Source organism: Nerophis ophidion, linkage group LG07, assembly GCF_033978795.1.
Source record: "Nerophis ophidion isolate RoL-2023_Sa linkage group LG07, RoL_Noph_v1.0, whole genome shotgun sequence".
Classification (NCBI taxonomy): domain Eukaryota; kingdom Metazoa; phylum Chordata; class Actinopteri; order Syngnathiformes; family Syngnathidae; genus Nerophis; species Nerophis ophidion.
This window is the reverse complement of record NC_084617.1, coordinates 34,627,020-34,645,179: the sequence shown is the minus strand read 5'-3', so window position 1 is coordinate 34,645,179 and position 18,160 is coordinate 34,627,020. Positions and strand designations below refer to the sequence as shown.

The window sequence follows — 18,160 nt, the reverse complement described above, 5'->3', positions numbered from 1 at the left end:
CCTGGGGGGCACTGTCGAATGCCTTCTCCAAGTCCACAAAGCACATGTAGACTGGTTGGGCAAACTCCCATGCACCCTCAAGGACCCTGCCGAGAGTATAGAGCTGGTCTACCGTTCCACGACCAGGACAAAAACCTCATTGTTCCTCCTGGATCCGAGGTTCGACTATCCAGCGTAGCCTCCTCTCCAGTAAACCTGAATAGATCTTACCGGGAAAGCTGAGGAGTGTGATCTCACGATAGTTGGAACACACCCTCCAGTTCCCCTTCTTAAAGAGAGGAACCACCACCCCGGTCTGCCAATCCAGACGTCCACGCGATGTTGCAAAGTCTTGTCAACCAAGACAGCTCCACAGCATTCAGAGCATTAAGGAACTCCGGGCGGTTCTCATCAACCTCCGGGGCCTTACCACCGAGGAGCTTTTTAACTACCTCGGCAACCTCAGCCCCAGAAATAGGAGAGCCCACCACAGATTCCCCAGGCACTGATTTCTCATAGGAAGACGTGTTGGTGGGATTGAGGAGGTTTCGAAGTATTCCCTCCGACGATTCACAACAGCCCCAGTAAAGGTCAGCAGCACACCATCCTCATCATAGACGCTGTTGACAGTGCGATGCTTCCCCCCCTAGAGAAGGTGGATGGTGGTCCAGAATCGCTTCGAAGCCGTCCGGAAGTCATTTTCCATGGCTTCCCCAAAGTCCTCCCATGTCCGAGTTTTTTCCTCCGCGACCGCTGTAGCCCCACTTCGCCTGGCCTGTCGGTACCTGTCCTCTGCCTCTGGAGTCCCATGAGCCAAAAGGACCCGATAGGACTCTTTCTTCAGCTTGACGGCATCCCTCACCGCTGGTGTCCCCCAGCGGGTTCTATGATTACCGCCACGACGGGCATCAACCACCTTGTGGCCACAGCTACAATCAGCCGCCTCGACAATAGAGGCACGGAACATGGTCCACTCGGACTCAATGTCCAGCACCTCCCTCGTGACATGTTCAAAGTTCTTTTGAAGGTTGGAATTGAAACTTTCTCTGACAGGAGACTCTGCTAGGCGTACCCAGCAGACCCTCACAATGTGTTTGGGACTGCCAGGTCTGTCCGGCATCCTCCCCCACCATCGGAGCCAGATCACGTGGTGATCGGTGGAAAGCTCCGCCCCTCTCTTCACCTAAGAGTCCAAAACATGAGGCGGAAAATCCAATGACACAACTACAAAGTCAATCATGGAACTGCGGCTTAGGGTGTCCTGGTGCCAAGTGCACGTATGGACACCTTTATGCTTGAACATTGTGATTTTTATGGAAAATACGTGACAGCACAAAAGTCCATTAACAAAGCACCACTTGGTTCAGAACCGGCCGGCCATTCTTCCCAATCACACCTCTCCAGGTTTCACTGTCGTTGCCAACATGAGTGTGTTGAAGTCCCCCAGCAGAAAAAGGGAATCACCCGAGGGCGAACTCTCCAGTACTCCCTCAAGGGAATCCAAAAAAAGTGGGTACTCTGAGCTGCTGTTTGGTGCTTAGGCACAAACAACAGTCAGAACCTGTCCCCACACCCTAAGGCAGAAGGAAGCTACCCTCTCGTCCACTGGGTTGAACTCCAACGTGCAGGCTTTGCGCCGTGGGGGAAACAAGAATTGCTACCTCAGCCCGTCGCCTCTCACTGCGTGCAAGACCAGCGTGGAAGAGAGTCCAGCCCCTCTCGAGAGGACTAGTTCCAGAGCCCTTGTTGTGCGTCGAAGTGAGTCCGACTATATCCAGCTGGAACTTCTCTACCTTGCGCACTAGCTTAGGCTCCTTGCCCCCCGGCGAGGTGATGTTACACGTCCCAAGAGCTAGCTTATGTAGCAGAGGATCGGACCGCCAAGTACCCTACCTGCACCCGACCTCTATAAATACTTAAAAACAAGTTTTGTTTTTAAATATCTATGTTTATTTTGAGCCTTTTTTCCAAAATAAAATAATGCAAATATTCCTCGCATGTTTTGACTTTTCAGTATGCGGCCCAAAGTAGAAAAAGTTTGGACACCTCTGCACATTCATGCGTGGAGGTGGTAAGCTACATTTTTAGGTGACAGCTGCTCTGGGGTAAAGGGACGGAAACAAAGCTGTCATTTTGCGCCCATTTTCCTACTCCAAAATGCTACGGCCATGGCAAAAGAGTAGGGCTGATGTCATTTAGATGTTACCAGAGAAGGATGTCAGGATGTAGACCAGCACCATGATGCAAGCGCCACTGATGACAGCCAGCATCATGTCATTCCTGAAGGTGTGTCGCACTTCATGGTCAAAGAGCTCCGTCCCTCCGTACAGAACCTTCACCTGGCTGAGAGCGACAATGTGAGGAAGGACTTGGCGCTATAAACAGCAGGACTTCTTCTGACCTGGTGGACTGCTTGGCCAGGATGTCTGCGTACTGGACCACAAAGTTCTTAAAGTGGCTCCTCTGCTCGTCCACGCGATCCTGCACGGAGTTGTAGGACGGCAGAGGGGCTCCGAAGTGGATTTCACTTCGCAGGAGAGGCGAGGAGAGGTGCTCGGGGGAGAGGCTCTCATCCACGTACCAGTAGAACTGAGGGTGGGTGATGGCCAAGCTCAGGGAACCTACGAAAAAAAGAGAGAATGCTGACAAATTAGAGGGTGTTTTTTTCAAAAGGAGACTGAGAGCAGCAGAGCAGAGACCATGTTACGGTTGTGAAGGGTGGTGTGAAGGATCAAGAATGACGCCAGTGGGCATCGCTGAACCTAGGCATCTGTTTCATATGTCCATACTTTATTAACAGATAATGGACCACTGTTAAGCAGAACTGGCTCTGTTTTTACCCCCAGTCTGGAAAAAAACATGTTATTTAGTATTACAGTAGATCAGGGGTCGGCAACCTTTACCACTCAAAGAGCCATTTTGACCCGTTTCACAAAATAAAGAAGACAATGGGAGCCGCAACCATTCTCGCGAATATCTGCTGGTGGTAATCCAGACAACAATAACAAGGGCGTGTTATGAAGCCATTGTCTTAGACACCTTCTACAACATGTACAAACTGCTTGGCAGTTTAGCAAAATGTTGTATGTGGCTTCCGCAGAATACACGTACAAGACTGCAAGGCATACTGGGTGATACAATTTACACTGACGGTTGTGATATAAACACCTTTAACTCTCTTACTAATATGCACCACACTGTGAATCCACACCAAACAAGAATGACAAACACATTTCGGGAGAACATCCTCACAGTAACACAACATAAACGCAACATAACAAATACCCAGAATCCTTTGCATCCATGACTCTTCCTGAATATATTTTACACCCCCGCAACCCCCAACCCCGCCCACCTCAAACGACGCACGGAGGGGGAGGGCGGGGTTTGGTGCTAGCGGGGTGTGTAATATAGTCAGGAGAGTCATGGATGCACAGGATTCTGGGTATGTGTTGTGTTGCGTTTATGTTGTGTTACTGTGAGGATGTTCTCCCGAAATGTGTTTGTCATTCTTGTTTGGTGTGGGTTCACAGTGTCGTGCATATTAGTAAGAGTGTTAAAGTTGTTTATATCACAACCGTCAGTGTACAGTAAACTGTATCACCCAGTATGCCTTGCAGTCGTGTACGTGTATCTGCGGGAGCCACTTAAAACATGTCACTGGCCGGTCGGCACGCATATACTGTAGCATTGTGTGAAAGGTAGGCGCGATGACATGTTGTAGAGGATGTTAATAGTAAAACCATCACAGCATGCCCTCAATGTGGTAGTCCGAGAGAAAATTGGAAAACGTCGACCCCAGATGATGTCCGGGAGAGGCACCGAAATCGGGAATCCCCCCGTGACAGTCTGGGGGGTCGCATTAGAGATGCCAAAGAGCCGCATGCGCCTCCGGAGCTGCGGGATGCCGACCTCTGCTGTAGATACTACACCACAACCCCATTATTATTAATACCAACTATAGTATGTTTTTGTCATTTCTATCTGTGTACCATGACAACAAATAGTGTATGCAAAAACATGTTATTTAGTATTACAGCAGATAGTACACCACAACCCAACTGTTATTATTACCAACTTTAGTACGTTTTTGTCATTTATAGCTGTGTACCATGACAACAAATAGTGCCCGCAAAACAATGTATAGACCTATACAGTCTGGACAAACATGTTGTTTAGTATTATAGTAGATGCTACACCACAGCTCCACTATTATTATTACCAACTTTAGTATGTTCTTGTAATTTCTAGCTGTGTACCATGACAACAAATAGTGCCTGCAAAACAATGTATAGCCATGAATTGATTAACGTGGACCCCGACTTAAACAAGTTGAAAAACTTATTGGGGTGTTACCATTTAGTGGTCAATTGTACGGAATATGTACTGTACTGTGCAATCTACTAATAAAAGTTTCAATCAATCTAATAAAAGTTTCAGCTTTTTACAGTCTGGAAAAAAACATGTTTTTTATTATTACAGTAGACACTACACCACAACTAAACTATTATTACCAACTTTAGTATGTTTTTGTCATTTCTAGCTTGTACCATGACAACAACTAGAGAAGGGGTGTCGAACAGGTTTTATCCGGCCCGCGGGATAAGTTTGCTAAATATAAAAATGAGCCGAAATTTTTGAATGAAAGAAACGGCTGTTCTGAATGTGTCCACTAGATGTCACAATAGCAATTCTGTGTATGTTTGTAGATTAGGGGTCGGCAACACGACTCCTGAGCTACATGCGGCTCTTTGATCACTCTGATGTGGCTCAGCTGCATACTTGCCGACCCTCAAGATTTTTCCGACAGGTTGTCCGGATTTCAGTGCTTTTCCCAGTAAAATCCCTGGGCTAGTGTTTTCCGGTTTTCACCCGCATAATTAATTTGAGGGCGTGTTGTGGTGACAATGCTTTTAACGCTGTTTTACACATATCGTGGCGCCCGCCTTCACGTCATGCTATCTGCGTGTCAGCCAGTCACATGTAGCATGCAACCCCTGATTGCACACATCATCAATTGCAAGGCATACTTGTTCAACAGCCACACGTTACACTGATGGTTGTGATATAAATAACTTTAACACTCTTACTAACATGCGCCACAATGTGAACCCACACAAAACAAGAATGACAAACACATTTCGGGAGAACATCTGCACTGTAACACAACATAAACACAACAGAATAAATACCCAGAATCCCATGCATCTCTTCCGGGCCACCTTATACACCCCTGCACCCACCAACCACGCCCACCTCAACCGACACACCGATATACATAGTTGTGGAATTAACAGATTGTTATGCTTAATTTTGTTGTGAAATCTGAAGTTGTCTTTGTTTTTAAGTTATCGTGCCGTGATTTTACCAGCCCGGCCCACTCGGGAGTAGATTTTTCTCCATGTGGCCCTCCATCTAAAATGAGTTCGACACCCCGGAACTAGAGCCTGCAAAACAATGTACAGCCCTATACAGTCTGGAAAAAACATGTTATTTAGTATTTCAGTAGATAGTACACCACAACTCAACGATTATTATTACCAACTTTAGTACATGTTTGTCATTTCTAGCTGTGTACCATGACAACAAATAGTGCCTGCAAAACAATGTATAGCCGTATACGGTCTGGAAAAAACATGTTTTTTAGTATTGCAATAGATACAACACTACAACTGAATTATTATTACCAACTTTAGTATGTTTTTGTCATTTCTAGCTGTGTACAGTGACAACAAATAGTACCTGCAAAACAATGTATAGTCCTATACAGTCTGGAAAAACATGTTTTTTAGTATTGCAGTAGATACTACACTACAACTGAATTATTATTACCAACTTTAGTATGGTTTTGTCATTTCTAGCTGTGTACAGTGACAACAAATAGTACCTGCAAAACAATGTATAGTCTTATACAGTCTGGGAAACATGTTATTTAGTATTACAGTAGATACTACATCACAACTCAACTATTATTATTAGCAACTTTAGTAATTTTATCATTTCCAGCTGTGTACTGTGTAATGACTTCAGTGAGATGAAATAGCCATGAGAATTCAGAAATAGGTTTGGAGAATTCATGGAAAATCAATGATAACAACGCCTGCTAGTTTCCAGTGAAGAGTATTTCCTGACCTTGGATATCAGCCAGATCTGGACCCATGCCGTCGTAGTAGATTTTCCCCCCTCGCTCGCTAGGGTAGAGGTAAGAAAGGAGCGAGCTGGGCGGCGAGCAGAAGGAGGGCCCCAGCGGGAGGTCTCGCAACACCTCCATCGGCTTCCAGCAGAACTGGTGGAACTGCGGGTGCTGCATGATGAGCCGCTCCACGTGGTGGACGGTCTTCAGGCGTTCGGGGGTGAAGATGTTGCGATCTCCGTCGCCCTGAGCCACAAACACCAACTCCATCCTCCACAGGGCCTGACTCTGGAGGTAGTAGTTGGGAGCAAAGCGGCGCCCCCGAAGGGACCGTCTCAGACAACCTCCTGACCTGGAGGCCTCATCACGCGTCCTGTTGACCTCATGCTCGTCCTCAGGTATCTCCTGCAGGTCCTCGCCATCCGCGTCTCTTCTCTGTCTGTCCCAGGAGCCCAGCTGGGTCTTCACGGCGATGGCCAGGGCGTCGAAACGCTCTGCTGAGAAGTGACTGTGGACCTCGAAGGCACTGTAGGAGAGGTCAATGTCCAGAGGGGGGCAGTAGAGGAGCATGAAGGCAAACAAGGTGCAAGGGAGGAGGACGAAGATGGTTGTAAGCACCCCGCTGGCACAGGGCTGCGTGTAGACCCAGGCCACCGCCCTCCACGGTCCGCAGGGCACCTCAGCACGCCTCACCCCCACCTCCTCCTCCTCCTCCTCCTCTTCATCATCATCATCATCTCCCCAGCTTGTGTCCAACAAAAGTGTCTCGTCATCATCCATAGTTGGCGCCTGCAGGGACAAGAAGGTCAACATGGACAGCTTAGCTTTGCATGGCTGCTTCAGATGGAGGAGGAGGAGGAGGCTGGGATTGAATTCTCCTCTCTGACAATTCACACCAAAAAACAAAACAAAACGTTAGCGCCTGTAGAGAGACTTTCTGCAGCTCTGAGGGAAATTCAATCCCAGCACTTCTCTTATTAATGACAGTGGAATATTACAAAGTGAAGTGAAGTGAATTATATTTATATAGCGCTTTCTCTAGTGACTCAAAGCGTTTCACATAGTGAAACCCAATATCTAAGTTACATTTTTTTAAACCAGTGTGGGTGGCACTGGGAGCAGGTGGGTAAAGTGGCTTGCCCAAGGACACAACGGCAGTGACTAAGATGGCGGAAGCGGGAATCGAACCTGGAACCAAACAAAGAGCGACAGTGGGAGAGAAGTCATCTAATCCAGTGGTCCCCAACCTTTTTGTATCCGCGAACCGGTCAACGCTTAATAATATATGTATTTTTTTATTTGTCATGAAAAATTGTCGTTTTTGTCATGAAAAAGGGAGGTTTTTGTGGTTGGTGCACTAATTGTAAGTGTATATTGTGTGTTTTATGTTGATTTAATAAAAATAAAAACACAAAAATAAAAATTGTTTTCTTTTAAATAAAAATTAATAAAAAATTATTCTGCGGCCCGGTACCAATCGGGCCGCGGCCCGGTGGTTGGGGACTACTGATCTAATCTATTAAAGTAACATGATGCCAACTTTTGCTTCATTTGCACACAAAACCATTAATATTGATTTTTACTCCACTCATACAAAAGCCGAAACCAGTGAAGTTGTCACGTTGTGTAAATGGGAAATAAAAAGAGAATACATCCATCCATCCATTTTCTACCGCTTATTCCTGCTTATTCACAGGGGGCGCTGGTGCCTATCTCAGCTACAATCGGGCGGAAGGCAGTGTACACCCTGGACAAATCGCCACCTCATCGCAGGGCCAACACAGATAGACAGACAACACACTATACAGTGATTAGCAAATAATTTTCAACTTATTTTCAATTGAATAGACTGCAAAGACAAGATATTTCATGTTCACACTGAGAAACGTTGTTTTTTTTTTGCAAATAATCATGGACTTCGAATTTAATAGCAGCAACACAAGATGTCACAGGAGCATTTTTACCACTGTGTTACATGGCCTTATCTTTTTAACAACACTCAGTAAAGTTGCGGGAACTGAGGAGACACATTTTTGAAGTGGAATTATTTCCCATTTTTGCTTGATGTACAGCTTAAGTTGTTCAACAGTCTTCCTTCTGCTATTTTAGCCTTCATATTGCACCACACATGTTTAATGGGAGACAGGTCTGTACTACAGGCAGGCCAGTCTAGTACCCGCACTGTTTTACTATGAAGCCACGCTGTTGTAACACGTGGCTTGGCATTGTCTTGCTGAAATAAGCAGAGGCGTCCATGATAACAACATACGTTGCTCCAAAACCTGAATGTACCATTCAGCATTAATGGTGCCTTCACAGATGTGTAAGTTACCCATGCCTTGGCCACTAATACACCCCCATACTGTCAAGCTGGGACTTGGATTGTTTTTGCTTCCTCGATGCAGAGATGATGTGGGACGAGTCAGGCATGGATGTGAGTACATGGTTATTTATTTAAACACTAAATACAAAAATAAGCAAACTAAGGGCGCTCACGAGGAGGTACAAAACTTGGCTACAAAATATGAACAGGAAACAAAAACACTTGCGCGATGGCATGAATGAACGAAGAATAAACAAAAGATACTATCAAAGATATTCAATAAAAAAAAAACTTGCACTGAGGCAAAAAATACAAAGATCTTACATGGTCCAAATGGTTAACAGCGTGGCAAGGCGTGAAGGTTTGTACGCAAAAATGCAGGCATGAATGGCATAAGGCAGAATGCAAAGTACCCAGAACGATGAACAGAAAGCAAGTGACATAAATAGTGGCCGTGGTAATTAGAAACAGGTGTGAGAGGCTGGGGATCGGGGCGTGACTAGGGGAACCAGGTGGAAACTAATGAGTAGCTATGGTGACCAAGAAAACAAGGAAGTGCAGACGCAAAAAGAGTCCAGAAAACAAAACAAAACATGATCAAACATAAAACCAGATTAACAGGCATGACACATACCATCACAAATGCTGCCTTTTCAACTTTGAGTCTAGAACAATCTGGATGGTTCTTTACCTCTTTGATCCGGAGGACACGACGTCCACAGTTTCCCAAAATAGTTTGAAATGTGGACTTGTCAGACCACAGAACACTTTTCCACTTCACATCAGTCCATCTTAGATGAGCTCGGGCCCAACAAAGCATTTCTGGGTGTTGTTGATGAATGGCTTTGGCTTTGCATAGGAGTTTTAACTTGCACTTACAGATGTAGCAACCAACTGTAGTTACTGACAGTGTTTTTTCTCAAGTGTTCCTGAACCCATGTAGTGATATCCTTTACGCATTGATGTCTCTTTTTGATGCAGTACCGCCTGAGGGATCCAAGTTCTGTAATATCATGGTTTACGTCCTGTGATTTCTCCAGATTCTCTGAACCTTTTGATGATATTACGGACCACAGATGGTAAAATCCCTCAATTCCTTGCAATAGCTGCTTGAGAAATGTTGTTCTTAAACAATTTGCTCAGGCACTTGTTGACAAAGTGGTGACCCTCGCCCCATTCTTGTTTGTGAAAGACCGAGCATTTTATGGAAGCTGTTTTGTACCCAATCATGGCATCCACCTGTTCCTAATTAGCCTGTTCACCTGTGGGATGTTCCAAACAAGTCTTTGATGAGCATTCCTCAACTTTCTCAGTCTTTTTTGCCACTTGTGCCAGCTTTTTTGAAACATGTTGCAAGCATCAAATTCCAAATGAGCTAATATATGCAAAAAACAACAAAGTTTCTCAGTGTGAACATGAACAATCTTGTCTTTGCAGTCTATTCAATTGAATATACATTGAAAATGATTTTCAAATCATTGTATTCTCTTTTTATTTACCATTTACACAACGTGACAACTTCACTGCTTTTGTAGTTCCATTTAGGATGATAAAGACTTTTATTTTGGTTCAAATCTCTGTGCGTGGTAAAAGTCAGCTGGGATAGGCTCCAGCTCCACACAAACCGTGACTAAACTGAAGCCGATATGAACTTATTGTTGCTTAGCAAGGTTTTAACATGCCATGCAGGTGTAAAAATAAGTTAACCACACTTATTATGGGAGAGAAGAGAACTTATGATGTCTGCTGCAAAAGGGAAGTCACTACACTACCTCCATGACACGCATTTCAACCTTTTTAGTTGACTAAACAATAAATTGCATCAATCAAATCCTCCATTTTAACAAGGTACACTTAATGAAGAGAAAAAAACGTTTTTTTTTTGGTTTTTTATTAAAAAAAGGCTTCTATTTGGGATGAATTGTGATTAATTATGAGTTAACTATGGACAATGCAATTAATTTCAATAGTTTGACAGCCCTAATTTGAAAAAAAAAAAACATGTTTTAATTCGTAGGTAATGTATATTTTTGTAAGATTAACTTTTTTGTTTTATATCTAACTATTTGTCGATTCACATCCGAATTGTCCAGTCCCATGTTGGATGTACATTTTAATCGGGTACCCTTTCTTAAAGATAAAAAAACACTTTTTTTCCCTTTTTCTAATAAAAATATGGACATATGTTTTTAAGTATGATTTAACTATGGACAAATGCAAATAACTGTGATTACATTTTTAAAACGTTTGACAGTACTAATAAAAAAAAAATCTTTATTGAAGATCCTAAATACCTTTTTTTATTAAAATAAATAAATAAATAAAAATAATTATATTTGAGATCAGTCTGAATTAATTATTAGTTGGCTATGAGCAAAATGCAATTAATTGTGATTGAATATTTAAGTTGCTTAACAGCCTTAAGTTATACAAATATTTTTGTTTTAATTTGTATATAATGTATATTTTTGTAATATTAATATTGTCGTTGTATAGCTATTGTATAAGCGTACTGGGAAAAAAATGGATTCACATCCGAATTGTACAGTCCCATGTTGGATTTACATTTTAATCTAATACACTTTAAAAAAGATAAATAATACCTTTTTTAATAGAAAAAAACAACAACAAAAAAACTCTATTAGGGATTAACTGTAATTAATTATGATTTAAGTATGGACAAATGCAATGAATTGTGATTACATTTACATCATTTGACAGCACTAATAAAAAAAATGTTTATTAACGATTTAAAATACTTTATTCATAAAAAAAAGTAATTAGATTTAAAGACTTCTATTTTAGATGAATCAAATTTATTTACTAGTTAACTATGGACAAAATTCAATTAATTATGATTGAATATTTTAGTTGTTTAGCAGCCCTAATTTATAGAAATAATTGTGCCTTAATTCGTAAGTAATGTACATTTTTGAAATAATCATATTTCTGTGCCGGAAAAACATAGATTCACATGTGAATTGTCCTGTCCCATGTTGGATGCACATTTAAATAAAATACACTTTAAGAAAGATAAAAAAAATTGTCTTTCTTTATTTATATTTAAAAAAAGACAAATTTGGGATTAATCGTGATCAATTATGAATTAGCTATGGACAATGCAATTAATCATGATTAAATATTTCAAATGTTTGCCAGCACTGATTTATACAAAAAATATATGTTTTAATTTGTATGTAAAGTATGTTTTTGTAATACTATACACACATTTTTTAATCTAACTATTTACCTATTAAGAGGGCCGGAATCGTCTGAATTACATCTGAATTGTCCAGTCCCATGTTGGATGTACATTTTAATCAAATACACTTTATTAAATGTAAAAAATACTTTCTTTTTCTTTTCTTTTTTCAATAGAAAAAAAAAAGACAACAAAAAATCTATTTGGGATTAGTTGTGATTAAGTATGATTTAACTACGGACAAATGCAATGAATTGTGTTTACATTTTTAAATTGTTTGACAGCACTGATAAAAAAAACATCTTTATTAAAGATTCTAAGTCCACCAATCCATCCATTTTCTACAGCTTGTCCTCTTCAAGGTTGCGGGGGGTGCTGGAGCCTAAATATTTTTTTTAATTTAAAAAAAGGAAACATATAAAAAGACTTCTATTTGGGATTCATCAGAATGATTTATTAGTTAACTACGGACAAAATGCAATTAATTGGGATTGAATATTTCAGTTCCCTAATTTATAGAAATAATTGTGTTTTCATTTGTATATAATGTATATTTTGTACAAACCCGGTTTCCATATGAGTTGGGAAATTGTGTTAGATGTAAATATAAACGGAATACAATGATTTCCAAATCCTTTTCAACCCATATTCAATTGAATGCACTACAAAGACAAGATATTTGATGTTCAAACTCAAAAACTTTTTTTTTTTTGCAAATAATAATTAACTTAAAATTTCATGGCTGCAACATGTGCCAAAGTAGTTGGGAAAGGGCATGTTCACCACTGCGTTACATCGCCTTTTCTTTTAACAACACTCAATAAACGTTTGGGAACTGAGGAAACTAATTGTTGAAGCTTTGAAAGTGAAATTCTTTCCCATTCTTGTTTTATGTAGAGCTTCAGTCCGGGGTCTCTGCTGTTGTATTTTACCCTTCATAATGCGCCACACATTTTCGATGGGAGACAGGTCTGGACTGCAGGCGGGCCAGGAAAGTACCCGCACTCTTTTACTACGAAATCACGCTGTTGTAACATGTGGCTTGGCATTGTCTTGCTGAAATAAGCAGGGGCATCCATGATAACGTTGCTTGGATGACAACAAACAAATGTATTTATCATAAACTTCTTCTTCCTCCTTGTCCTGCATTTCTCCAGGCACTTTCTCTTCTTTATCTTTGGCCGACAGCTCGCCCTGCTGGTTTATCGCCGCCACTGCCGCCTCTCCAGCCCCGCCTTCCAGGTAGATGGCCTCGGCGCCGGCTTTCTTGGCTTCTTCTACCGTGTTCTCAATCATCGCTAGCAGCATCTGGTTTTGCTGCCGTTTTTGTTCAAACAGTGTGGTGTAGTTTGCGACGAGCGCCCATATGACGTCATCGCCCTCCGCTTCTGATGGTTCTGCTCCACTAGGCGCCACTGTGACGGACTTCCTGCCATCCTCGTGTGGGTTGCAAGGACCATGGATGCAAGACACCTCGTAGCAAGGTTGACACTAGTTTATTATTTCAATAAACTGCGTCGTGTCCCAGTCGGTCGCGCCACTTTCTAGCGCGACCTTCTTCGCTGCTCGTCTTGGCACGCCTTTTGGTGGCCGGGTGCTGCGTCTTCCGCGGAGGCTCATCTTTTGTCAGGTCGCTCTCGTCGCTTTTGTCGTCGTCGTGTGCTGCAGTTCCTCCTCCGTCTTCTGCCACGATCGCTCCTCCCTCACCCCTTTTATGCTGCAGCCGCAGATGGAGGGATTGTGAGCAGGTGTGTGTTGTACACACCTGACTCGGATTGCCGCTGCCGTGCCGCTCCGCGTGCGTCACGCCTCTCCTCTCCGCCGCATGCCCCGCCTCCTGGCCTCCATCTTGGTCAGGACCGCTCCTCTCAGCCCGCTGTCAGCCTGTCGGCTGTCTCTCCACAGTGACCCTCGCCCCATCCTTGTTTGTGAATGACTTAGCATTTCATGGAAGCTGCTTTTATACCCAATCATGGCACCCACCTGTTCCCAATTAGCCTGCACACCTGTGGGATGTTCCAAATAAATGTTTGATGAGAATTTCTCAACTTTATCAGTATTTATTGCCACCTTTCCTAACTTTCTTCAACTGCTGGCATCAAATTCTAAAGTTAATGATTATTTGCACAAAAAAAAAAGTTTATCAGTTTGAACATCAAATATGTTGTCTTTGTAGCATATTCAACTGAATATGGGTTGAAACTGATTTGCAAATCATTGTATTCCGTTTATATTTACATCTTACACAATTTCCCAACCGCCCGATTGTAGCTGAGATAGGCGCCAGCGCCCCCCGCGACCCCAAAAGGGAATAAGCGGTAGAAGATGGATGGATGGATATGGAAATGGGGTTTGTACTAATAGTATTTATATATTTATATAACTATCTTTTAGGAGTGTCAGACCTAAATTCACATCCCAATTGTGATTCTTATTTGCTCGATGGTTTCAAAATGATTAAGCATGGATTTTCAAAGAGTTGATTTCAAAGTGATATCTAAGCACAAATCTCACCTTTTTATCGTTGACATAAATAATATAGTGCCAGCATCAGTTTAAAGGAAGACTCTAACACAAATCTTCAAGAATGTGAATCAGAGGAAATTGTGAGTTATTGAAAGATTGGTATTCCTTTTAACCACCCATCCATGCATCCATGGTCATGACTGCAGATATATGAGTGTGCTATCACTGCTGTGATGGCAGCGGCCTCATCATCAGCATAATGAGAGGAAACATCAGTGAGAAATACAGGTATAGCCTGATGAAATAGAAGAGATGAGATATGGATGAGTGATCACACACACTGGCATCGTCTCACCATCACGGACGTGCTTGGAAATGTGATGACTGCCTCATCTACATGAGGTATGACACCATGCAGCACACCATTCAAGGACTATGCAGAGTGTAAGATTGTACCGTACTGGCATACTAATGATTCATAATCGGTACCATACCGAGGAATAGCTAAACATGCTTCAGTACACACCGTAGGAGGATACAATAGCTCACCGGCGTCACAATGTAAACAAACACCATAGGTGGATCTTGACGGAAAAAGATATCTACATATATCCATATTCAAGAGTTATTTCTTTTCTTCCATAGTCATATTTGAAAACAGCTAAGTGGTGTGCATGTGTTAACCTTGAGCTTGGAATGTGACGAGTAGCCATAACACCCTTGTTATCTTTTCTTGTCCCAGGCTTAGAAGGAGAATAGATATGTGGATTCGCTCTAAAGGGGAAGGGGAGGGGGGATAGTGGGGTATGGAAAAAGGCAAGACTTACGTAGGGTTTTCAGATCAACTTGGGCGATGCAATTAGAATGTGTTGTTCATAGATTGGTCTCTCCAAAGCTTTGGAATAAAATGTCAAAATACCTATTCTGTCTGGGATTTATCTAAAATCAGCTTATGTGTCATCAAAAGAACTTGGGGGTGACCAGCAGCTTAAAGTCCCTCAGAGGAACATCTAGTCCAGATGCAAACACAAATCCACTGTATTGATATTAAGTACAATAGTGTATCTTGTCAATACAACTATGATTACATCAATATATTCAAAACATTTTTTTAATTTATATTATGTTTATAAAGTCAGTAAATACTTCCCTGGACACATGAGGACTTTAAATATGACCAATTTATGATCCTGTAACTCCTTGGTATCGAATCGATACCTAAATGTGTGGTATCATCCAAAACTAATGTCAAGTATCAAAGAAGAGAATAATAAGTGATTATTACATTTTAACAGAAGTGTAGATAGAACATGTTAAAACAGAAAATAAGCAGATATTAACAGTAAATGAACAAGTACATCAATAATCCATTTTTACAGTTTGTCCCTCATAATGTAGATAAACAATAGGTAGATGGATGACACAATATGTTACTGCATATGTCTGCATATTTAAGCAATATTTCTCGCGCCCAAATTTTTAAAGTGGAATTTTTGAAACCATTAGAGCCATGATTAGGTCAATAATTCATAACAGCAGTGATCTTAATCCATTTTTTTAACAATGACAATTTAATAAATATTTAAAAAAATCCCACTAAAATGATTCCCAAAAAAGCCTGACTCATGAAGTGTTAAAAATAAGTCATAATTTAAAAAAAAAAGTTCTACCCTTAAGTTCTATATCATCTTCAGATGTGTGGTACCATGATAACTTTTTATGTTTTATGCCCATTTTGCCCAACTTTGTTTTTTTATCGGCAAAAACATAAAATAAGCAATATTTGTCCCCCCCAAAATTTTCTAAGTGGAATTTTTGAAGCCATTTGCTCTTTGATTAGGTCAATAATTTTTAACATCAGTGATCTTAACCAATTTTTAACAATGACAATTTAATGAAATAAAAAAAATCCCACAAAAATTCTTCCAAAAAAGGGCCTGACTCATGAAGTGTTAAAAATAAGTCATAATAAAAAAAGTGTCTAACTTTCAACATTTAAGTTCTAGATCAACTTCAGATGTATGCTTCCATTATAAGTTTTATTTTTGTTTTTACGGAAAGGGACAAGCATTACAAAATGGATGGGATGGAATTTTTTTTTGTTTTATGCCCTCTTTAACCCCAAGAAAACTTTGTTTTTTACATGGCAAACACACATAATATACAATATTTTCTCCCCTTAATATTTCAAAGTAGAATATTTGAGGTGAAGTCATTGGAACCTTGATTCGGTCAATAATTCATAATTTTTTTTAGCAATGACAATTTAATGATACAAAAAAAAAAATCCCACTAAAATTTTTCCAAAAAAGGGCCTGAGTCATTCCATCCATCCATTTTTTATCGCTTGTCCCATTCGGGATCGCGGGGGGTCGCTGGAGCCTATTTCAGCTGCATTCGGGCGAAAGGCAGCGTACACCCTGGACAAGTCGCCACGTCATCGCAGGGCCTGATTAAGTGTTAAAAATAAGTCATCATTAAAAAAAAAGTTCAACACTTAAGTTTTATATAACTTTCAGATGTATGCCTCCATGATAACTTTTTATGTTTTATGCCCTTTTTTGCCCAACTTTGTTTTTTTATTGCCAAAAACAAAAAATAAGAAATGTTTCCTTCCCCTCCCCAAAAAATTTAAAGGTGACATTTTTGATGTGAAGTAATTTGAGCAGTGATTTTAATCAATTTTTAACAATGACAATTTAATTAAAATAATCAAATTTAAGTTCTAAATCAACTTTGGATGTTTGCTTCCATTATAAGTTTTTTTTTGTATTTTTAAGGAAAGGGAAAAGCGGTACAAAATGGATGGGATGGATATTTTTTGTTTATTTCACGCCCTCTTTACCCCCAAGAAAACTGTGTTTTTTACATGGTAAACGCACACAATATGCAATAATTTCTCTCCTTAATATTATAAAGTAGAATATTTGAGGTGAAGTCATTGGAACCTTGATTAGGTCAATAGTTCATAATAGCAGTGATCTTAATCCATTTTTTTTACAATGACAATTTAATTAAAAACAAAACAAAAAAAACCCACAAAAATTTTTCCAAAAAAGGGCCTGACTTATATAGGGGTTAAAAATAAGTCATAATAAAAAAAATAAAAATTCAACACTTAAGTTCTATATCATCTTCAGATGTGTGCTTCCATGATAACTGTTTGTTTTATACCCCTTTCTGCCCAATTTTGTCTAATTATTGGCAAAAACTAAAAATAGGCAATATTTTCCCCCTCAAAAAATTTCAAAGTGGAATTTTTGATGTGAAGTAATTTCAGCAGTGATTTTAATCAATTTTTAACAATGACAATTTAATAAAAAAATAAAAAAAATAAAAAAATAAAAAACACACACACAAAAGGGTTTCCAAAAAAGGGCCTGATTAATTACTCCTCTCTGAGCTGCCACCTTACCGTGGTAGAGGAGTTTGCGGGTCCCAATGATCCTAGGAGCTATGTTGTCCGGGGGCTTTAAGCCCCCTGGTAGGGTCTCCCAAGGCAAACTGGTCCTAGGTGAGGGACCAGACAAAGAGCAGCTCAAAAACCTCTATGAAAAGTAAAAACAAAGGACCCAGATTTCCCTCGCCCGGACGCGGGTCACCGGGGCCCCCCTCTGGAGCCAGGCCCGGAGGTGGGGCACGATGGCGAGCGCCTGGTGGCCGGGCCTGTACCCATGGGGCCCGGCCGGGCACAGCCCGAAGAGGCAACGTGGGTCCCCCCTCCAATGGGCTCACCACCCATAGCAGGGGCCATAGAGGTCGGGTGCATTGTGAGCTGGGCGGCAGCCGAAGGCAGGGCACTTGGCGGTCCGATCCTCGGCTACATAAGCTCGCTCTTGGGACGTGGAACGTCACCTCACTGGGGGGAAAGGAGCCTGAGCTAGTGCGCGAAGTAGAGAAATTCCGGCTGGATGTAGTCGGACTCACTTCAACGCACAGCAAGGGCTCTGGAACCACTTCTCTTGAAAGGGGCTGGACTCTCTTTCACTCTGGCGTGGCCGGCAGTGAGAGGTGACGGGCTGGGGTGGCAATTGCTGTGGGGCTGTCTTGGTTGACA

The 18,160-nt window shown here is 41.4% G+C and overlaps 1 protein-coding gene across 4 annotated transcripts in view; it reads right to left on the bottom strand.

The window, feature by feature from the left end:
- disp3 (dispatched RND transporter family member 3) overlaps window positions 1-18,160 on the bottom strand; it is an 84,410-nt gene that overhangs the window by 46,928 nt on the left and 19,322 nt on the right. For all 4 annotated transcript variants that reach the window (XM_061906073.1, XM_061906074.1, XM_061906075.1 and 1 more), the window contains 3 exons: window positions 6,112-6,901; window positions 2,381-2,600; window positions 2,186-2,322 (listed from right to left, as the gene is read on the bottom strand). In XM_061906073.1, coding sequence (XP_061762057.1) covers window positions 2,186-2,322; window positions 2,381-2,600; window positions 6,112-6,892 — 1,138 coding nt within the window. In that variant the 5' untranslated portion in view covers window positions 6,893-6,901. The remainder of the gene's footprint in view (window positions 1-2,185; window positions 2,323-2,380; window positions 2,601-6,111; window positions 6,902-18,160) is intronic.